The 24556-nt window shown below is 40.5% G+C and overlaps 1 protein-coding gene across 3 annotated transcripts in view; it reads left to right on the top strand.

Moving 5' to 3' along the window:
- The window catches only part of Clvs1 (clavesin 1), a 204068-nt gene that overhangs the window by 79396 nt on the left and 100116 nt on the right, over positions 1 to 24556 (top strand). For all 3 annotated transcript variants that reach the window (XM_036178402.1, XM_036178401.1, XM_036178403.1), the window contains one exon: positions 14128 to 14302. In XM_036178402.1, the coding sequence (XP_036034295.1) occupies positions 14128 to 14302 (175 nt within the window). The remainder of the gene's footprint in view (positions 1 to 14127; positions 14303 to 24556) is intronic.

Below are 24556 nucleotides of genomic sequence, written 5' to 3' on the forward strand. Positions count from 1 at the left end.
TAGTAGCCCCTACAATCAAATGTCTTTCTGTAGTTAAAAATCTCAAAGACAACATAATTCAGACTCTCTGTGTAATTTCCACTTTAGTGGCTTATTATATTTTTATGTATTATTTTACTTTTTTAAGAGTTTATTTTATTTTTATGACTATATCCTTTCTCTTCTCTCTCTCAAGCCTACATACCTTTTTACACACATTGTAAACCATTTAGAGGTTTATTCAATCTGAATCTGTCTTCTTGTGTATCTATAATCCTTTCCTGGCCAGGAGAGACTTTAAACTGCTAAGCTGCACAGCAGCTTTGGCTGTTGACTCTGCCCCATTCCAACATGGCACAGATACCATAAGTCACACTTACCTCCCCAATTCTGGAAAGCAGTATTAAGTAGTATGCCTCTGTGTGTGTGTGTGTGTGTGTGTGTGTGTGTGTGTGTGTGTGTGTGCGCGCGCGCACGCGCGTGCATGTATGTGTGTGTGTGTGTGTGTGTGTGTGTGTGTGTGTGTGTGTTTGGTTTTTTGAGACAGGGTTTCTTTGTGTAGCTTTGGTGCCTTTTCTGGAACTCACTCTGTAGCCCAGGCTGGCCTTGAACTCACGAGATCTGTCTGCCTCTGCCTCCTGAGTGCTGGAATTAAAGACAGGTGCGATCACTGCCCGGTGTACACCTGTATTTTTAAGCCCCTGGCTATGCTCTCAAGCCTGCAGGCAGCAGCTGGGGGAAGCCTCTTTGTATTGCAGCCCAGCTTGTCAGAAACCCTGAGAGTCTGGCCCGTTGCACTGAAGCCTGTTGCCAGGGAACAAGTCTCTGTACCACAGGCCACAATGAGCGACATGGACTAGGAAGGTGCTCTTAGCTACATTTATAATCTCTTTCAGGTTTTAGGTGGAAAATCTTGCCACCATGTCTGGGCACAAATTGAATGAATTGTGTTATCCTATGTCCATTATATTATGTTAGAATTTTGTTATCAAACTCTCTCTCTCTCTCTCTCTCTCTCTCTCTCTCTCTCTCTCTTCCACAGTTAGGTAAAATGAAATGGTGAGATTATGTTCTAACTGGAGAACAGAGAGTAGTGTCACAAGAACTCCCAACTCACTGGCTTATGGGACAATTACAGAGAGCCCATATGGTAGAAGAAGAAACCTGCATCCTTCAAAATACCTACTGACATCCTCCACATATGCAGCCCTCTCACACAATAAAATAAACTGACAAACAAATAGTGCAAATTGAAAACATGAAATTGCCATTCTTATTCTTCATAACATACTTGGCTCAGCTGGGTGTAGTGGGTACCTACAGTTCCTTTTTGTGATAAAGCTAAGGTTTCCATATCTCTACCTTAACATAAACAGGCAGACCATTTATTTCTGTGTCTGCCAACTAACTCTAATAGTCACAGCACTCTGGTTTCTACCCATTTACCATTTTTTCCTATTAAAAATAGCTTTAATTTTTGAAGTGATGGAGTTTACAGGAGACTTTTTTCCCTCCAGGCTATGAAAGCACTTACACTCTGGTTTCAGGGGATAATCAAGATATGGGTGACAGGTGTAATTTGTGAAATATTAAGCAGTAGAGATGATCTAGACAAAGGATTCTTCCCATCAGACTTTCTTCCTGGCACCTTACCCATGAAAACAGTGTACTCAGATATCAGCATCTCCCTGGGTGTGAGAGCTGTAAGGGTCACACCAGCCTTGAATCTTTCAACTTCTAAGATCCAGTTGAGGTGTCCTGAAGAAGATGCAGCCATTGAATAGTGACAGCAGGTAGAAATCAGTAGCTTACAAATAAATTGTATTCCCATAAATGAAGATTGTGAAGCTAGCCTCATGATGTAAATAATGCACTATGGCTTCTCCTTGCTGTCTCTCATGAATCTAATTGATTGCTGCTGATCCCATGGCTTGTGATTAAGAAGATCAGATTTCATCTATCTATGTATCTGTTCATTTATTTATTTGGGGTTTTTTTGAGACAGGGTTTCTTTGTGTAGCTCTGGCTATTCTGGAACTACTTCTGTAGACCAGGCTGGCCTCAAACTCATATAAATCCATCTGTCTCTGCCTCCTGAGTGCGGGGATTAAAGAAGGGTGCCACCACTGCCCATAAGTAAAATTAATTTTATTTATGTATATGTGTGTGTGCACCACATGTGTGCAAGTACCTTCCAAGGCCAACCAGAGGTCTTTGGATCCCTTGGAACTGAAGTTAAAGGAAGTTGTAAGCCATCTGCTAAGGGTGCTGGGAAATAAACTGGGTCCTCAAGAAGATCTGTAAGTACTTCAAACTCCTGAGCCATTTCTCCAACCCCAAGGCTAGAATGATGGGTGATGTCACTCTGTGTGCTGAGAATGTGTTGCTCTGATTGGTTGATAAATAAAACACTGATTGGCCAGTAGCCAGGCAGGAAGCATAGGCAGGGTAAGCATATGAGGAGAATTCTGGGAAGAGGAAGGCTGAGTCAGGAGTCGCTTGCCAGATACAGAGGAAGCAAGTTGACAAGGCAGAACTGACAAAGGTATCAAGCCATGTGGCTAAACATAGATAAGAATTATGGGTTAATTTAAGTGTAAGAGCTAGTTAGTAATGAGCTCGAGCTAATGGCCATACAGTTCATAAACAATATAAGCCTCTATATGTTTACTTGGGTCTGAGTGGCTGCAGGACAAGTGGGTGAGAGAGATTTGTCTTGACCGTGGGCCATGCCATGCAGGACACAGGAAAACTTTCAGCTATACTAGATTTTTTTAAAAAAGAGAAATTATAAGCTAATTTTATAAACTTTAATCAGATGATGGAATTTTAAAGTTCAGTCTCTCCTTATCCTTACAGTGGGAATTACAGTTTGGAGGGCTCAGATTTTCAGTTATAGACAGCTAATTTTAGAACCCGGGTTCCCCTTGGATTTTTAGATCTTGTGATTCTTGCAGAATATATTGATCTCTATTAAGCACAAAATTTTGGAGTTTTGTTGTTAGTAGGCATTGTTCTGAACTAATTAAAATTATGAGCTATGGTATATTCTCATTTCATTGCTGGTGTGTCTTCTATGACAATCTGTACACTATTTCAGAGTTGGTTACTTTGAAAAGCTGTTTTCTGGTTGCATGTGACTGTAGAGTACCACCGAGAGGGAGAGGTTCCTAGTGTAGAGTCATTCCCAGCACTGAGGTTCTATCAGAGAGATGTTTTCCTCACATAAAGTTCTTAACATGAAAGTGATTTTATGGTTCTGAGTCAGATCAACTCAGGAAAAGGAATATCTATTTCAAGGAGTGACTGGTACATTGTCATAAACACAGTTCAAAACCGTAAAGGCACACTGAATTCCACCAGTACCCACATGAGAGGGAGAAGGAAATGTTTGTGACCCTGACCTGGTGGATATGATATTAGCTGTATATCTAATGCTCATCAAAGTTCTGTGAGATATCAGTACATAAGAATATCAACCTAAAGGTGGTGTGTGTGGGGAGGTGAAGGGTGAGCAAGCTCTCCACTGTGAAATTACTCAGTCATTGTACAGAAAGGCTGGGGAACTTGGAGAATGGCCATGTGCTTTGGATAATGAATGTAGGAAAGCCTTAATTTGAGAAGCTCTAGTTAGAGACAGAGATGCCAGAACAGAACTAAAAACAGTGCTTATTTAACTATATTAAGTGCTCATTTGCATTCTTGACATTCTTCCCAATCCTTACTTTTCTGATACTCCTCAGTCAAGGGAGTTACCAAAATAGACAGGCATGAAATTAATTTTCCATCCTTGTTCAGTAATGGATAGATTGCTCACTTCCATTGAAGTTTATATTTATTTTTTTATTCTTCCTGCTCAATAAAGTGAGGTAACCCCCATCCTCAGTTTCATTTCAGGTGTTGTTAAGGGGCCTATGGGGGACTAGTTCTTTCTCATCAAACAAAACGTTATGTCATACCAACCTTTCTGTCCGTAAATGTACAGCAAACATTCATTATTAACTGTTCTATAGTATTGTTTCCTCACTGACTTCATTCACTCACACACAAGCCTTATGCACATGCAAGTATGGCCTTTGTTAAATCAAAATCAAATCTGAGCCAAGTGAGATGGCACATGCATGTAGTTTTGGCTACTTGAGAGAACGAGATGAGCGGCTTTCATTCATCCGACAGGAATGCTTCAGTGTGGGCCATGTTAACACTAACAGTAACATAGTGTGCTGCAGCCATTCTGACTCATTTCCTACTTCCTGGAGATCCACCATGTTTCTCTCTGTTTAGGGCATCCTGGGGACTGTCCCTCTGGTTTCTTACATCTGCCATTTCCTTTTATTCTTATCCCTTGTATGGCAGCCACCTCTCTCTAACTAGGCTTGATTCTAGACCCTGCTCATACTCAAGTCCCAGCTGAACAGCTGGATCTCTCCAGATCCAGCTGCTATCATCGCTTTTTTCATTATGCTCTCATGAGCTGTCACAACAGGCATAATGAAGGTGGATCACAGCACTTTTCTGACTCATTTTTATAGTTGTTCACTGGCCCCATACCACGGGACCATGCCCTTCTTCCAAACATGGAGTGATGTTTTCAATTCATACCTGTTAACATGTCCCTTTCTGTTCTGTGCTTTTCAATTCAGTTGTCTAAATGTTGTTCTAACTTCAGCACAGTGGCTGTGCCTTATCTTACCCAGCAACTGCAGCTCTTTGGTTACTGGCCTGCTTCTAGCAGCTGCCTGGAGAGAACTGTTCTCTTGCAGGCACTGGCCCTACTGCTGCCACTAAAGGTAGCTATAACTAAATCTCTATTCTACTAACTATGATTAAGATACGAGATGCAAAGGCTGGAGTGAAAACCTGTGAGCTTGGAAAGGCTGAGCAGCAGCTAGCTAATCCACTCTCCTTACTGGCATCTAGGGATGACCCATGCTTCTGCTTTGCCAAACCAAAAAAGAACTTGAACCACTCCAAACCCCACCTACTACTTTCTCTCTCTCTCTCTCTCTCTCTCTCTCTCTCTCTCTCTCTCTCTCTCTTTCCCTCTGAGGCTCTATGATTACTTTCTGCCAACCAGTTGTTAATGCAGCCTCCTGTACCAAGGTTAATTTTATTTAATTAACACAAATGAAAACTTCGGGTTCACAGTGTGATTGAATATCTTGCAACATCTAAACCTTCCTGTTCTTCATGGAACAATTAAAGATTTTCTGAAAAGTTCCAGAGTGAAGTGAGCTGTTCTTTTTATAGACCCCAAGCAGATTGCAAACCCCAGTACTTTCTGTCTGATTCTGTACTTCTTCATGCAAAAGTAAAAGCCATCATGTGCTCTAGCATCTTCTGTGCATGATTCTGAGCGAGTCACTTCATGATAGCTCCACTTGTTTTGTCTCATTTTATCAGTGTTAGGGAGTTGGGTGCTATGATCTTTCCTCAGAGATGAAGCTAACTAAGCCAGAGAGAGACTTATCAAGCCTAAGGAGTACCCAGGACTTGAATCTAATCTTCAGAACTCCAAACATACTTTAGTGACCTTGTCACCTCCATGCCCATTTATTGAACATCTCCTATTTCCATGTATTAGACAAAACAGAAAAACACTCCTTTAATCCCTTACACCACCCACAAAATAGACCTTCACTGCACCTTTGAACAGAGGCTTTCTGACCCCTTACCCAGTCTTAGGTTTTCCAGTCTTACCTCGAATTGCTTTGTTTGGGCATTCTTGCTCTTATGGAGGCCTTTAGCTTGTACACTATGATTTCCTATTTTGTGTTTTTATGGGTTTGTTTTGTTTGTTTGCGTGTGTATGCATGTTTCTTCTTTTTAAAAATCATTCTGGTTTGTTTGTGGTTTTTGTTTGCCTGTTTGTTTCCTAAAGAGAGAGAAAGAAAGGGCATGGAGTTGGGTGAGTGGGAAGGTGGGGAGGATCTGGGAGAAGTTCAGGGAAAGGAAACAATGATCAGAATGTATTATGTGACAAAAGGTTCTTATTTTTAAAAAAAAAAGAAAAAGAAGAAGACATTGACTAACCATGAACTGGACTATTGACTCAGAGGACCCATGTGCTCGCTAATCATGCACTGGACTGAAGGTTGAAGCAAGTGGGCAAACACACTTGGTGACTCAATATGCACTTCCTTCTCTGAAATTTTAGGAAGTTTGGAAGACTGGGACCAAATGTGATAAAATACTGTTTTTGTTTCTTTTTCATTCAATTTATTCTTTGTTTAAAGCAAAAGAGAATTAATCATAAGTGAAATTATTGTGCACTTACGTGCACACACACACACACACACACACACACACACACAGACACACGATTTATATTCTTGTTCTGTAAACAAAAGCAAAGAGACCACCAGTGACTTTTCTTGTCATGCCCAGAAAACATTATCTAAATAGAGGCATTTTGGTCCTCTGGGTCTTGCCTTCCTCTAACGTTCTTTGAGTTTTAGGTGTAGATGTACTCATTGAAGGTAGATACCCCATGGTCACTTACTATTTGCATTGACATATTTTTATTATTTTTGAAAGTTCACACACACTATATATATTCATTCATAATCATATTCATTCTCAGAATCTCACTTTATCTCCTCCCAGATACACCACTATCTCTCTTCCAATTTCATGTCTTTTTTAAATTCAATGATCCATTAACTCCAATTAGTGTTGTTCATATTTTTCTTGGTGTGGGGCAAGCCATACACTTCAAGAAAACTGGCTCTCCCCCAGAAACCATCAAGTACCCATAGCTCCTTCGAGCTGGAACTTCATGAACCCTTCTTCCTGCTCTATCCTAGAATGTTGACCGGCTTGGTCTTGCGTGGGTTTTGTACAGGCGACTTCAGGTGCTATGAGCTGATGAGTGAAGTGGTCCTGTCATATCCAGAAGACACTGCTTTGCTTTGGTCCTCCATGATGTCTGGATTTTATAATCTTTCCACCTCCTTTTCCTCTGTGGTCCGCGAGCCTTGGGGAGGGGTGTGATTTAGATGTTACTTTTCTGACTAAGCACTCCACGGTCACTTATTCCTTGCACTTTGACCAGTTATGAGTTTCCATGTTAACCTACATCCATTGCACAAAGAAGCTTCCTTGATGAGATGTGAGAGCTGCACTAGCTTAAGGCTGGTCCACCCTTCAGTTCACAGCAACCTCATTATCTGCTTTTCCCCACTCTCCATAGTAGCCTGCGTGTGCTACCAAAGAAAGCTTCTTTAATGAGGGCTGAGAGCTACAGGGTCACTGCATTTGTGAATTCACAGTGCCTTCAAAAGACCTGCCCAAAATCAGGCCAGCCAGCATTTTTTAATAGAATGGGATGGGTTACATCTGTGAGTATAAGGGTCAGTGTTTAGAATACATTTAGAAATGTTATTGGTTTAGGAAAATGGTAGTAGTAGGTCTAAGGTCTATGATCCCTCCAGCCATAGATAGTTGTCTAGATCTGGGTTTACAATACCTGCCCTAAATTTCCTCACATCTAATGGGCCCTAAGTCCAATTAGACACCTGTTTTATAATAATAGTACCACTACTGTCTGATTAGGGATATCTTCCCGAGCTGGCCATTGCTGTAGTTCACAGGCTTTAAATATGGGTAGGATTCTCAGTTGCTTTCCCATCTTGGCAGCTTGCACAGAGCCTTCCAGCACCACAGGATCTAGTCTTCATGGAGGAGACTTCTAGATCAGTTGTAGTTTGAGTCCTCCGAATTCTGTGTCCAGAGTATTCAGTATCTTCAACAACACAGCCTCACCTTCACCCTCTGAGAGGCAACCAAGGACAACAGTAGCCCCTATATGTTGTTGTGGGAGTCTCTTGGACACTTCCCCAACACTGACCAACCATTTAAAAAGAGGTTCCTCATGCCAGGTGCTAGGGATTTTGGTAGATGTGTATTTTTACATAAGCATATAAAATGTTTCCCTATGGACTTTTCAAATATCCTTTATGCTATTTATCACAGCTTCCTTTTGTCTGGACTGCACCCCCTCCTCCCCAGTGACAGCTCCCTCCATTTCCTTTCCATCTTCATAATTCCTGTATTGTCTCTTGTATCTGCACTATTTCCAAACCAGGGCCCTGTTACCAGATTAGACTGTGTTCTGTCTCCAGAAAACAGTGGCTGGGTTGTGGCAAAAGACTGCAGTCATGCTTCACACAGACAACTTCAGCACTGACTCTACATGTTTTCCCAAACCACACATACACATGCTAAGTCAGACTTCTGCAATCTGAACTGAACCCCAAATTAAGAAAGTAGGTAGAACACCAGCCTGTCGCTTTTCTCCAACTCCACATTCTGGAGCTTGGCATTGTGTTCTATAAGATGCTACATAGTATTCAAGACATGATTCCACCCGAGACTGTGGCTGTGAAGTCCAGGTTTCTCATACTGCAATTACTCCTATCAACAAGTGATGAATTATTCTGGTATTACAAGGAATCTTATCCTTATGCCAACACAAATTCAAAATAATATGAAACTAAAAGAGAATAAATTTATTTGTAAGTTTTTCTTTATTTCCGTGGTTTGCCCCTCCTCACTTCCTCCTTATTTCTTCCCTTCCTTTCTGTATCCTTTTGAGAGATCATCCCTTCGGATTGTGGGGCAGAGGCTTGGATTCTGCCTTCTGTTCTTGTCTCTTGTTCAGGAAAGCTTGAGTTTCTAACTAAAATTTAAGAGAGTAAATTTAAGATTAAACTTTGGTTCACATTAACCCTGCTACAGGGAAGCCAAATTGTTTTGTTAGCAACCCCTCAACACTAATGTTTTTAGAACTCAAACGTTTTTACTTTTCACTGCCACACTGAAGAGTAAGGATGAATAGGTCTGGGAAGACAATAACACTTGGACCAACGATGTTGTCAGATCACATAGGAATTGTTAGAACCTCCTTAAGAGAGTGTGCCACCTGAGTTCCAGACCATTTCCAAACACTCTTGGGCCTAAGAGAGGAAGAAATAGGTTCACTTGAGTTTTACACACTTCCCGTTGTTCCCATGGCGACCAGGAAGGGTATCCCCCACACCTAACCAGTACAGATGCTTTCCCATTCAAAAATATCCATTGCACATTTCTCCTTGCCAAATGCTTTCACGAAAAGAAGCTTCCCTGTGGAGAAGCAAGAAGCTGCCTCTTGCTGAACGTCATTCTTGTGGGTGTTTGCATTATGGGTGGTAATAAAGGCACATCCCTAGTCCAGTTCATTTGCCATCACATCAAACAGGGCTCTTGTTGGCCTGGAGGCTAAATCAGAGGAACTCCATTGAGTCAGCCCTCTCTTTGTTTTCTGAGGCATCACTGTCAATTAGGATAGTAGTTAATCTGAAGGGAATCTTAAATGGAATGACAAACTATGGAAGAGTGCATAAATAAATCTTTCTAGAACTGTGACTAAGACATAGGTACCTGGATAAAAACCATGTTTGACATTATTACTCAGTGGTTTATTGTGACCTTTAAAATTCTTAAGGAAAACATTCATAGACATTTAGTCACATTATTCGGTAAATGTTAAAATTTACAAGAGGGCTTTAATTCCAAATATTAACGACTTGTTCCTACAACAGAAAAATGACTGCAGGAATATGCACTGTTGTTGTGGAACTGGCTGAGAAATTCTCTCCCATTCTTCCTGAGAACAAGGATTAGTTCCAATCCTGTTATGCCTCTATATAGTCATCTGCTCACATATAACCTCTTTTTCTTATTTGGGACAAGCCTTGGGAGTGAAGTCTTAGAATCTTCTACAATGTCAAGACAAATGAGTCAGTTCTTAAAAGCTCAACATCTTCTAACTGGTAACGGCTATTTTACACTATTTCGTTTCTCACTTGTAGTAGATTTTAAAGTCTCAAATGGTGATGTTAACAATAAAACTATAAACACAACAAAAGAACCTTAAAGTGAGCTATATTCAAAGTCTCTAGGTGGTCTCAGTATGATGATGAAGTACCATTAAAAACCCACTGCTGAGTCCTAGTTAATTGAAATCCTTATGGGGAAATTTCAAAGGTTTCCCTTTTAGGATAATTCCTCACACTTCATTGGCAATTTACAGTTCACATGGTGCTTTCATATGAGGTTAAAAATTCCACACTAAATTCTGACAATTCAAAGGCTATGAAAATTATGAAAAGAATGAATGAAATGTAAATACCAATTTTCATCTGTTATTTCATTCTGAAACACATGCTAAAATATTCTGATCTAATTGTGATTGCAGGCAAAAAACAATCTTTTTCCTCTGGGTTGTTAGAGTTAAACAATCCATGTCTACATCAGTTCATCTGGTGAAGATACTCTGAAAATGGCTTTTTGCCTTCGGTTGAATTGTTAATGGCCATTTTGGTTTGTCTAGGAGCCTTATTAGAGCATGAAGACTCATGGTGACATGCCACAAGCTGCGGCAGGCCTGCTTTATTAAAAGGAACTGTATGTGTAAGGATTCTAGACTTAAGAATCATGCTGAGGGTGCCACAGAGTTACTTGTGCTGCATGCAGTGGTTTGTCTGGATTAACGTCTTAGTCTGCACAGAACCAAATTAAGCTCCCACTATTCACTGTGTTCTGCACATCATTTAGATCGCCTCAGTTTTTACCACTGGATCTTCTGTCTCAAGATCCCACTTATGAGATCATGTTACATTTCGATGTCATGTTTCCTTAGAGTCCTTTTGACTGTGACAATCGCTCAGAATTTCCTTGTGTTTTGATTTGACAGACTTCACAACTGTGAGAAATACTGGTCATCTGTTTTGGGGAATTCCCTTCAAGTGAAATGTGTTTAGTGTTTTCCTCATTATTGGTGTGACAATATGATGTGGGGGAGGACAGTTCTAGAAATAAAGTACCATTTTTAACATCACAGCAAGAAAAAAACACGTTGTAATTTCTTTCTGGTGATACCACCCATGGTCCCCTGGCTCCAGCTGTGTCCCCAGATTTCTCTTCTGTGCAGTGACTCTTCTCTGCTCTTCAGACAGGAATCGCCATATCCAGCCAGGACTGATGGAGTGGGTAGTTATGCTCCAAATCCTCCAGAGTGGATTATCTACATACATTATTTAGTCTGGTGGCTACTTTAAATTCCAAACAGCTAGGAGTATTTCATAAGTGAAGCATATTACAAAAAGGAAAGAAGAAGGGGGAAATTATATGAGGAAGCCAAGTACTCAGGAAATGGAGGGTGTATTTCCAGCTAAGGTAAGTGGCAAGGCCACACTCCAGTGACAGTGAAGCCTCATCACACTGTTCCATCTGCCATTGCCCCACCCATCAGGTCATCTATAAAAAATGAAGCACGTGAATGTTAGGAAGGGAAACTAGTCCACAATCCTTTTACTTGACTCCTGGAATCATCTCATGTGTGGACCACTGTCCTTCCTGCCAATGCCTGCTCTAAGTTCTGGTCTTTGTTAGAAGTGAACACAAGTGAATATGATATGGGAAAAGATTCATCTCTTACTTAAGAAGCAAAATAAGGTAGAGAATAGTTAATTTACTAAATATATTCATTCATTATTTTTTTCTTCATTACCGATTTCTATCTTCAACCACCAAATAAAGTGCTCTCTGAAAACTCCCTCAGGAAGTACTCTGTTGCTGGAAATGGTGGTTCACACCCATATTCCCAGCACTCGGGAGACAGAGATAGTCAGATTGGGAATTTGAGGCCATCCTGGGATTCATAGTGGGACCTGGTCACAGAAAATCAATCAAGTAAACAACTAAACAACAACAAGATCTACTTGGAAACATGTTGTTTATTTCTCCTTCCCCATTCTCCTTAACTTTGCTGTTGCCTCGACTTTTAAAACCACCCTGTTGTCTTGGACAGTTATTGACACACAACAAACCATACCAACACTCAACAGTTTAAAAAGCAATTGTTTATTTTGGCTCTTCTGTCTGTGGAGAGTTTACCTAGGCAAGGTTGAGACCGGCCTTTCTGCTTCCTATGGGAGACGTGCCAGGCAGCCAGCTGGGTTTTCTCGTCCTGTACACATCTCATTCTCAGCCCATCACTCTAGCTGTGGTATGATTTGACCAGAACATTAGTAAAAGGGGAAGAGAACATGATGGCATGTCAGCTCCTTGAAGAACAAGGCTAAAAATGGCAACATTTTTTGTCTGTCTACATGCCATGAATCCAGGCAAATCACACAGACAAGGAACTATGTCCTTAATGAGTAGGTTGGACATGAGAATTGGGGGTCAGTGATACAGAAATACAGTTTTTCCTTCATGAGAACACTCTCTTCTTTTTATTAAACCATCCTGTCCTGATATTTTCACCTTTCATTGTTTTTTTTTAATTCTCCCTTTATTTCCAATATTATATACAGGGTTTATGTAAGACTTAGATTCTCAACCCTGGTTCTATTTCTATATTTGCTCTTATTAAGAAAGTTTATCCAAGTTCAGATTCCCTGGTACCCCAATGGTCATTTCTTGCCATTGGATATTTTTATAATACCATTTGAAATCACCTAAACACATAGTTTTGGTTCCATGTTCCTCTTAAATCAATATTTCTTCACAATACCAAGGTGTGTTTCTTACTTGAATAAGTTGTCTGGTGACAATGTAAACTGAAATCCAAGCCGCAGCAAAACCAACTCCATGAAAACTGACCCCAAGTCTCTAAGACCACAGCATCTCTAAAATACAGTTGAAAGTGTATGATGTGGGTAACTCTGAGTGCTTACCCACCCCCTACATATCAGGTCTCATCTAAGTGGGTATATTGAGGAAGGAACATTTTTTTTTAGCTCGGTATTAGAGAAACAGAACTTTCATGAAGGGCAAAAACAGAGTGGGCTGTTTATTTTTATTCAGGTCTCTCTTTAGTCCTGAAATACTTCATTCTTTATTATGTGAATTATCTATCCAACGCCTATTCATTTAAGGTTTATCCTAAGCCATGATCTCTTCATACACTTTTCCCAGACTGAGCAAATGGTATCAACCTCTCTCAACTCATATAGCTCATTTCCAACCCCCTCCAACTATTATCTTTGAAAGTAGAGACAGGGCACACTAACATAACTTCAAACATGAAACAAAACTCTGAGCTTGTAATAGGGGTGGAATCACTGGTCTACTCTTCAATTGTAGGTGCTCAAACTCTATTCTGCAGGCATTATGGTTAGGGTTCAGAACCAGACTGATCATCTTAGGAATCCAATTCTTTGACACTGACTTCACATAATGAAGCTTCTGGTTTTTTATCAAGGTCTGAAGGAAGTCATAGAATTTACAAACACTTGACATCCAGGCTTAGATCTTCTAGCTCATCAGACACTGATTATAAAAATCTTGTAACACATTATTTTAAGTTCACTTCATTTGCAAGTGCCTATGTCATCATTTAATCATGTCTGAAAACTATTTAAATGAAAGTCAGCAGTTATTTGGACCTGTGATATGGAGGCTAATGTACAGCCCTGGAGAACTATCACCCTAGTTTGTATTCATCTGCCTGTTGTCATAGTTACTGACATACTCAAAGTGATTTCCTTTCTGAATCACAACCTGTAGACCTTAAATGAAAATAAACTCTTCTTCCTGCTTTATTTTTTGCTACCCATGAATCAAAACTAAAAACATAGCAAGAATAGCATGGGTGTTTACTTTATACTTTCTACAAGGTTCTAGCATAGAAAAGAAATAAAAGATATTTAATCCAAATAAGCACTGTGATTGAGATTTCACTCCATTTGTTCATCAATGATTCATTGAATGCCTAGGTACTGAAAAATACTGCCAGGTTTGTAGCCCAGCTCCTGTTCCATGGGTGTCAGAGTGTTGGGGGGGGGTATGTTTCTGCAAGGTGTGAATGACAATGCAGTGGAAGCAGAGTACAGAGAGCCACAGGATGCAGAAGAATGACATTTCATTAAGTCCAATATGCTGTTGTGAGCAAATAAACGAGAAGCACCCATCTTGGCCACCTTGAAGCATTGTTCCAGGATGTTCAGCAAATTATTTTCATTCATTCTTCATATAGAACCTGTGTGAGTCTGGATGCAGGATTCATAGGGACGTGGGGTGAGGACAGCAGTCACCATATACAGTGTGCCATCTGTCAACTCTCTAGACTCACACACACTCTCTTTTCTGTTCCAACCACAGGAACTCCTTCACAGACATCCTTCGTGCCATTCTGCTGTCCCTGGAAGTTCTTATTGAAGATCCAGAGCTGCAAATAAATGGTTTCATTTTAATTATAGACTGGAGCAATTTTTCCTTCAAACAAGCCTCCAAATTGACACCTTCGATCCTTAAGCTGGCCATTGAAGGGTTGCAGGTATGTTCAACAAGATACAGTGCTGGATGTGTTTGACTGTACTTTTGCCTGATTATTGCAACCAAAGTGTTACCTGTCCTTTCTAGTGGATAAAAGAAACAGAAATATAATTCATCTTTGAGTGCTCCATATTTTAAATGTTTGTTGTTTTTTTTTTTTCCTAATTAGCCTTCATTTTCACTAATAACATTAAATTACTGTTACTCCGGCACAAATTACCTGCCGGAACAACTAGAGCCTAGAGATGTTTGGCTAAATCCACGGAGTTCACAAAACCACACCTAAGAAGCCACTATGTTATGAACATATCCTACAGCAATGGCATGGCAGCTGCCCTGCCTCTCCAGAAGCATTCTTGAGCCCTAGAAATGCACCCTGTGGACCTCAACTTCCCAGAGCGTTCTGAGCTGCAGTCTTGGTATTAAAGTAGATTGCTTCCCTGTGAACAAAGGAAGTCTATGGAGCTCAGCAGGCGGTTTACATGACCTGTTGTCAGAATGGATCCTTTGAGGAAGAGATTTTTGTGTTTAGAGCAATTTCCGGGGTCCTTCAGCAGCCCTCACATCTCCATAAGCAGTGAGCCTTTTAACGGTTAGTGGTTCTGTGAGAAATAGCTAACTCAGAAATGTTGCTTAGCATCCTTAGGTGACACATGAATATACAGAATATACAGAATTAAAGGCATAATTTCAAGGCATTCAAAAATCAGCATGGGTAAAACTCACATCTCTTCTTAATTTGATGGGAAGATTAACTCAAAGGAGTGACTAGTTCTTTATTGTATTGCTACATAGCAAAATACAGACCGTGTATACTTTTCAGTCCATTTCCCCTGCTCCTCAGGACTCCAGGGTTCCACCACCCACAATGTCTGAGCACCACAAGGAAGTGATGGTTCCTTCTTAAGCTCTGACTTGTTCTTATTTGGCCTCCAGTAAATATGCCCTCACAGGCCTCTGAGGAAACATGCCTATTGAATGGATTTTCTGTCATTAAAATGCTTTCCTGTTTCCCAGAGGAGAAGAACTGACATTTCAGAAGAAGAGCAGCCCGTGCACATGGTCCCTAGAATGCTAAACTGTCCTTGTGCATTGTGGGCACAGCTTAGTTACTTTTGCATGGACAGCCTGCACGCAGCTTCCCTCATCGGCTTAAAGGACAGACTTCACATTCCTGACCATCAGTTGCCCTGCCTGTAACAGCTTCCCTACCTCCCCTTCTCAGCCCCTGAATAGAGTTTCTCTCTCTAACCTTTTGTTAAAGGAGATTTTAAGCTTCAAGATTTAGCTCATGCTCATAATTAGGCTGGCCACTATTTCTAGGAATTCCTGCACAAGCTTCTATCTTTACTTTTAAAAATATGATTTTATTAAATGTGACTTGCTGTGATTTGACTTATATTTCTTTATATAATTTTTTTACCAAAAAAATAAATAAATAAATGCCCTTTAGTTAGCCCCAAGTTGCAATTTTCTGATCTGAAAAATGTGTGGATTGCACAGCAGGCCACTTGCTAACCTTACTAGACTGGTACAGATCTTCCTGGGTCAATGCATATGAGTGAAGGTATACATAAAGCTGAGCTATTGTCCTAGGAAACACCCAATGACCCTTGATAGCTCAGGATGGACCCTTTTAGGCCTTTACTTTCCATGTGCCAGGGTCCAAGATGGATCCCACAGTGTTCTGCAGCTCCAGTTAAGAGGTAGCCTCTCCTGGGATGAGGAGAGATTTGTGAAATTGGGGTCAGAAGGCATAAGGTATGGGCTCCCCTGGTCTCCAGAGCAGTGGGCTTATTTTTCCAGGGCAAAACAAGCCATTCTGATTATGAGAAGGCATCAGATCATTCTGAATTCAAACTGTCTAAATTGAGGTGCAGCTCTGGCTACTCAGGCCTCAGGATCCTGAGAACCCAATAGAGCCTGCATGGGGCAGGAAGATCATGGCTCCAAAGAAGCTAGGTTAAGGTAACACTCCCCCATCTAAGACAGTAGTTCTCAACCTTCTTAATGCTGCGACCCTTTAATACAGTTATCATTGCTGTGGTGACCCCAACGATGAAGTTATTTTTGTTGCTACTTCATAACTGTTAATTTTGCTACTGTTATGAATCAATATAAAATATCTGTGTTTTCCAATGGTCTTAGGTGACCTCTGTGAAAGGGTCATTTGAGCCCCAAAGGGTTGTGACCCACAGGTTGAGACCCACTGATCTAGGATATGGATTGTCCAATACCATGCTTTTAAAGACCATGCTGTCTTGGACATGAAGAAGTTACTGAGGTGCCTCCAGGCAATTCTACTTTTGTCCTAAAGTAGGTAGCCACTCTCTCTAGGAACTTGTCACTTTTCATACCAGGCTATCCTCTATCTGACACTGGGATTATTTATAGTCTGTTACCACTATCCCTCCCAGGGACCTCTCTTTATTATGAGGGTTATCCTCATCTCTAGCTGGCCGTGAACCTTTCTGATACCTAAAAAGGCTATAACTAGAACCAAACAGAATTTGCTCATTTTTGGTCAACATTGCTATACCACAATAGTTCTACATAGGTCTCCAATTATTACCTATGATGATTGGCTCAAGAGAAATGACACAGCAGTACTAGCTGACAACAGAGGATATAAGAAAAGCTATACAAGGGCATCAGCAGCAACAGAAGAGAAGACACACCCTGCCTTCTTTCCATGTACCTGGAGAGAGACTTGAAGAGGCCCAGGTATCTGCAGGACCCTCACTCAGGAGCTGGCAGGGGAAAGACAGCCTGTGTCTGAATATACAAAACTTGCACTGTCTGCCTTCTTGCCTAGGGTCAGTTTGAGAAATGGCCTTCTCAGGGGAATAATCAGACAACTCTGGTGTCTTACCATCTGGTTTGAGATTTCAGCTGTTTACAGGATGAATCTAGGATTTCCTAATGCTCAGCCTCTGGAGAATTTAGGGCCCAGGGAGATAATGCCACTCTGTAGTGAGTAGCTGTTCCAGCTTTGACCTTGAAGCATTGCCCCTAGTGTGGCAGCAACTAACTGCCATACCTGCCTATGACCTGCTCCTGCTGTGTGGCCAGGAGGAGACCTCTTAAGACCTGAGATGCTTATGTGTTCAGTCTTAGTTCCTCATGGTCCTGTAGGCTGGATTTGCAGACAGAGTTCCCCAGAGAACTACATTGGACTGTACCTCACCTGTCCAGGATCCTGTAATCAACCCCTTATTGGTTATAAGTTACCCCAAAATAAACCTTCTTTAATTACCCAATAAACTACATGGAACTGCCTCATTAATTATAGCAATACCATTCCTACATATATAGGCAATGAATGAAGTAATTCCGATAGGAAGAAGAGAGTAGGCTAGCTCAGACAGTTAATTCTTAAAGCAATAATAACTTAAGGTTATGGTCAGTCCTGAATCTCATATTCCAACCTGGTTAAAGAGGCCTGAGTTTTTTTTATCTATTTAATTCTCTATAAAGAGCTGTTTAGAAAGATTGATGATTTTTCCAGGTTCGGCTCTCCTAGGATGAAGGGCTGTGAAGTGGGGTTTATCATGAAGGGAAGTCAGGAGACAATGCTTTCAGGTCAGCACATAAAAGGGAAGCTGTAGAAGGTCTTACAGAAGGATTCAGTTATTTCCAATTGAAGGTCTCAGGTGTTCTGAACCTGGGATGACCCTTCGGAGTCCTCGCCAAAGTCAAGGTTATGGTGTTGATGTTCCCATATTGTCCACTCATTGTGAGCTGGCTGCCCTAAAAAGGGCTGTGAATCTGGTACCTCCATTCTGAGGCCAAGAGGCAGCTGCCATCTGAAGCCATTCTCCAGGTATCCCTCGCAGTGTCTGGGCATGTGCAGAACATCTGAAGCAATAAGCAAAAGACATTAGGAATATTGTGCAGTGGGACACAAGGAGCTTTGCTTATTCAGGATTTTTTCTTGGTTACCCCAATCCCAACTAACTCAAAGTGGATGTGGTACTCCACAGTTTTAAGATAATGGTGGGATAGGATTAATGCCAGTCTTTTATTGGGGGAGGTCTTTTAGTTGTATTTCTATATTTCAGTAGGTGATTATTTTGTCTCTGAATATAATTCAAAATCAGAATGTGTGAAAGACTCTTAGTCATATATTTTATAGGTCAATTAATTATTGTAATAATTTAGAATATTGTGATTTAAATCTTTTCATTATTTATCTATTTATTTATTTGTGTGTGTGGAGTGCATTTACCATAGCAAGAGGACAACTTGTGGGAACTGCTTCCCTTCTTCTGTGTCAGTTCTAGGGCTCAAACTGGGGTCATCAGGCTTGGCCATAAGCATTTTAATGCCAAGACATCTTGACACCCCCAAAGACTGTTTAAAGGGTCATCATATTCTCCCATCCGAAGTTACCCTTTATCACCCAGTCACAGGGTGCAAGTAGAACTCTGCAGCACACTCTTCAGAGAAACCTTCAGGGAAGCACATTGTTGAGACTACCAAGTTGTTCCAGTTTACTGAAGTATCGGTGACTGTTTCTCAAAGAATTTTAGTTAAAATAAAATTTTTAAGAACTCATTTCTTTTTTCATGATTTTTTTAACCAAAATTTTTTATGTATTTTTGATCACAGTTTCTCCTCCCTCAAATCCTCGAAGATCCTCTACACCCCTCCCCCACTCAACTCCATGCCCTTTCTTTCTCTCTTTGTTTGCCCTGATCTTTAAATGTGGATGATATTGACTAAGACTCTTAAACAATCATTACATCTATTCATTAAAAATTCTTCACATTTTAATCAAATTCAACTCAATTTTCACATGGCCATTTTCACACTTAGGACTCTTGGTGGCCTAGGGAATTCTGGCAAGAGAAGCCACACTTCAAAGTCCTGCTCATGAGATTTGTAATGTTTTCAAAGTTAAGTTTTAGAGTTCTTTCTTGTCAATTATTGCAACACAGATCTCACAGTCAATGCTTGGTCTTTCTCAGTGTGCAGCCAGTTCATGTGCTCAGAAAGTTCACTGTGTTTCACTGATGGAGAGCTATACCCATTTGTCATGGGGGGAGTACTTACAAAATGTCTTGTCTTGGATTCAAATATTTGTGTGGGTTTAGAGAATCCCATTCTTCACTCAGTTGAGGAAAGCCAAGAAACGTCTGGCTTTTGCTCTGTTCTAGTTTTTCTTTTATTTTTCATTCATTTGCATGTTTGTATCATTATTTCCTAGGCAACCTAGAACGTTTATCAAGTCATTAACTCTTTGCTCAAAATATATTAAAATGCGTCATGTGACTCATATTTTATATTAAAGATGTTTTCATAGCCTTCAGTAAACTTTGAATCAACTTCCTTCAGGCAGGTTTGAGCCAGACTAATTGAAAAGATAGTCCATTTCTTCTACAGTTGTTTCCCCTTGTGTGTGTGTGTGTGTGTGTGTGTGTGTGTGTGTGTGTGTGTGTACATTTGTGTGCTAGTACACATATGTATGCATGTGTGTGTAGGTTAGAGGACACTTTCAGGAATGGCTTCTAATGATAGACACATAGTCTATCACTGGCCTAGGGCCCCACTCATCTAGAACTCTCTGGAAAGTAAATCTGAGGAATTTGCCTGTCTCTGACTATCCAGTGATGGGGTTTTAAGTAGCACCACCATGCTTGCCTTCTTTATATATGGGTTCTAGGTATTGAACTCAGGTCCTTGTCTTGAAGGCAATTACTTTATAAAAATGAAGTATTTTCCCAGCTCTTTCCCTTTTCATCTTAGTAACTTGTCAAGTCTTAACCCAGGTGGTTGAAGATTTGAAGCAACGTCCAGAACCTTGGCCAATTCAAATCATCCATCTCCTTACAGCCTATTCTGTTAAACCCATTCAATCCTGCCTTATTCTCTATGTGCCCCTTTCTGTTTTTCATCCCCCTTTCCAAAAATATATGTGTTTACTTAGTCTGGGGAATCTAGAGTGCCGTATTCAAGTGAAAGAGTAAACTGCCTGAAAATCTGTCATGTCATGGGCAACATGATAGTTCCTTAGTATAAATGAGCAGACCATGCTATGCTTAGAAATTTAGAAAGACATTCTGTACATTACAATCATCAGTAGGCTGTCTCCAGTTTGTGGTCCATATCCTTGGTATGCAGACATTATGACTCATTTATTCTTTAAATATGGGTCAGATACTCCAATTGTAAGATTTAAAGGAGATAACAAAGTTAATCTGGCTTCAGGGAATATTTTTTCCAGGGTTTTCCTTTTCAAGATCTAATACTTACCTGTTGGCCAAGTTATCCCACATCACTGTACCCTCTACCAGACTTTCTCATTTCTTAGTTCTGGTACCCAGACCAAGAGTTGACCCTACATAAACATTTCAAGGTGCTGATGTTGCTGGTATGACCACACTTTGGTGTGAGTAAGAGCATAGTCCACTATCTGGGCTTTGATCTTGTCTCTGCACTTAACCTCCAACAAGTCCTTCTCTCCCTGAGTTCCAGTTCTCCATCTGCACAATGTGGCATCATAACAATATCTATCTCACAGCTGTGTAGCAGAAATTATGAAAAGTATCTGTGTATAGCCAGTGCTTCATGTATGTCCAAGTGGTGTTGAAATGATGAAAAGACACACCCTTGTCTATAGATTCATTGGCTTTCATGCACTTGTATAAATGAAATCTGTATTCTCTGACTCTGTAAGCCTGGATTTCTAAGCCCTGGACCTAGCCAGCCTTATCATTATTCCTAAACAAGGAAGTCCCTTATCTCTCAGTGTTACCATGACTCAGGCCCAAATGGTGTCACCTGCCTGCTCAGAGGTGCCTTTGTTTTTATTCTTGTAGTGTGATCTTGTCAACTATCACCCAGTCTCGGAATAGTGACTCCAGTCACAAAGGCTTGGCATTGGATGATGGGTGGGGCTGAAATTCACCTTCTCCCTGTAAGACTCTTGCAGTAGCAGTATCTACATCTTTGACTGTGTATACTAAAGCATCTTAAAAACAAATTGAAGAAAAAAATTTGCATTTTGGAAAAAGAAGCTTACGAATTTGTGTCTTCTAAAGTTTTCATGTATACTAAAGAACATGTTTACTCTGAGCAAACAGTATTTTGCCTTCTCACACCACAAAGCTGTAATTCTGAATTTGTAGTAGTACAATCTGTTATTATGGAAATATTAGAGGAATAAAAAACATCTCTTTGAAAGCTCTACCTTGTTAAGTGTCAATTAAACTCAGGAAGATAATCAGAGCTAATGATACCCTGGTGATCCTGATGCAGACAGTATGGCCCATTTAAAATAGTTCCAGTTAAATAGGTCTATCTCTAGCCTATTTTTGACAAATGGGTCTTCTGGAGTCTTGTCTTTTCTAAACGAAGGCAGTCTTTCAATTGAATTCAACCCATGGAGAAACAATCTCTGAGCCTTTACTACTAGTTATTCACAAAGGTAGAGACACAGCCTCTGACACTGGGAAGGCTGTGCTTCAAAGCCAAGGCAGACCTAGAAACAAATTGTATAAGACAACATTCAGAAAGGAAGAAGAACACTGAGCAATTAGAATCCCAGATGGAGAAAACAATGCAGCCCCTAGGAGTCAGGAATGGTTTCCTGGGCAACAACAACACCTCATCTCATTCTTAGCAGATGAGTGTAGAATAGGAGCCGAAAGACAGAAGGGAAGGCATTTTAGGCAATGGGAAGACTATTGTCAAAAACACAGAGGCCAAGTGCAGCTCAGCAGAAGAGAAAATTAGAATTCATTTCAAACCCTACAGCTCACAAGCACCAGCAAGGACTTCATTGCATTTGTGGTAATCTGAAAAATTAGATAATCTTAAAATATAATGCTGAAGCAAGATGGCAGATTTGTATTTCCTGTGGTGATCATTTAGACCATCAGCCCACTGTTTCCAAATGAGTCCTCTGTGGCAGGGATGGTGTGGCTGGGGAGTTGGCCCATCTGTAGATTTGGAAACAGGCAACGGCTGCTTCTACCATCTTGGCAGACCAGAAAGCACAAAGTGGGAGTGGAAGCCGTTCTATACTGTGCTGTAACCTTCAAAGGCCTGTGCCAAGCACTGTGTGTTTTCTAGACTGCCTCCATGCTCCAAAGGTCTTACATCCCCCCAAACCAATGACAGCAGCTAGAGACCAAGTACTCATGAGCAGGGTGGGGGTGGGGTGTTTGCATTTCACATTAAAATCATAATAGAAGTTACAATACTGAATAAACCAATTAAAACTCAATGTGAATAATACAAATAAGGAATGCGAATTAGGAGAAATGTAAGTGATTCAGTAAGCAAGATAAAGTAATTTGATTATGAAAGTGTGGAAGGGCAGGATTCAGATGGGAAGTTAAGGGGAAGGGTAAAGCTACCTACTGAGATGATACTGAGAGAAGTGGGCAGGTGTGGAAAAGAAAGTGTCACCGAGCATTAGCTCTGTGCTTTGAGAATAGTTTGATTGTATTCTCCAAAGGTTCATGTGTTGAGAGTTTGGTCCTGTTGTGGTGATATAAAAGTTATGGTATATCCTTGAAGAGATAGACTCTAGTGGGAGCAAATAGATCACTGGGATACTGTCCTGTGTAGCTCCTGTGGGACCTCACTGGGTTACCACAGAGGGCTTTGTTGTAAAGATGCAAGACTGGCATCCCTTACCTCTCTGACTTCCTATCTTACTATAGAATAGCATCCTTATCCCCATCCCTGCCATGATGCTTCTGAATGACACAGCCAATGGTCCCTTAACTTGATGAGACCATCTGATCATGGGCTTTCTGCCTCCAAAATTAAACCCAATAAGCCTCTCTTCTTCATAAAGTATCATTTTTTATAGTAACAGGAAATGATTAAATGATTAAAGCCATTAGACCTGCAAACTTAAGGTCCTAGGAGATAGTCTAGTTGTTCACATTAAATAGGAGATGAAAGACAGGTTTGGGCAAAATATATAGATTTGGGTATTTTTTTATTTTAAAAGCATTTTAAGGGGTTGGGGATTTAGCTCAGTGGTAGAGCACTTGCCTAGCAAGCGCAAGGCCCTGTGTTCAGTCCTCAGATATGGAAAAAAAAAAGTATTTTAAAGCATATATATATATGACTGTTTTGTCTGCATCTATGTCTGTTCACCATGTACATGCCTGCTGCCTACTGAGGCCAAAAGAAGGCATCAGATCCCCTGGAAATGGAGTTACATCAGATAGTTGAGAACAGCCATTTGGGTGCTAGGAATCAAAACCGAATCCTCTGGAAGAGCCACCAATGCTCTTAACCTCTGAGCCACCTCTTCAGTCCATATTTTTAATTAAGGATCACTTTATTGTTGTGAACACACAAATAAAAACATCACACAGCAAAATTAAGGAATTCCTCAAACGAACATTTGCCCTCTTCAAACTCAGCACAGCTCAGTGAGTCCCCATCCTATTAGCACGGCCATTCTGAAGCCATGGTGCTCTACACTCCTGCTATCAATTACATCTTTATGTACTTTTCCACCACAAGAAAAGAAAAATCATGGCAGAGTTATGACTATGGAAACAGTTAGCTTTATATCCTTATGTGTCCACTGCCTATACCAGTCATTCCTCATTCTTTAATATTACCCTGTGGTCTCCTTTCTACATGTTATCCTCTACCTACACAGACATTTGTTTATATACACCCACACACACACACACACACACACATTGTAGGCTAGGGGACATACATATGTTTTTTTTTTTCTTTCTGAGAGTGTGTGACATCACCTACTCTACTATACATTCTAAGTTCATCCATTTTCATGCAAATTTTGTGATTTTGGAGATTTCGCAGTATCTGAAATTCTAGGAAAGATAAAATTCAGGCAAAACTAAGGAATGGGAAGCAGCAATTGAGATAATAATTCTATTCTGTGGTATGATGGGGTGTCACCTAGAGGGGGGTTGTAAAAGGAAAATGAATTTGTCAGTAAACATATCTCCCCAGACCACATGCTCAGAGACATGGAAGACACCCAGCAGAGGAAGCAGAAAGATGGTAGCAGATAAAACATTTGATATCACTTTTTATGTCAGGCAAGATGGCCACTAGAGGAAAGCATCAGGGTCCTTCACACAGCTGCAAACGTCCAATCTGGACAAAGTTTGGCCTCTGTGAATTGTTTAGTTACAGAATAATATTTTTCAAAGAGTCAAACAAGAGATTTGTGCCTCTTATGATTATGAAATGAAGTGTGGAGCGGCTATCTAGGGAATGTGTTCTGAATGTATCGTTTTAATACCCT

This window comes from Onychomys torridus, chromosome 2, assembly GCF_903995425.1.
Source record: "Onychomys torridus chromosome 2, mOncTor1.1, whole genome shotgun sequence".
Lineage (NCBI taxonomy): Eukaryota > Metazoa > Chordata > Mammalia > Rodentia > Cricetidae > Onychomys > Onychomys torridus.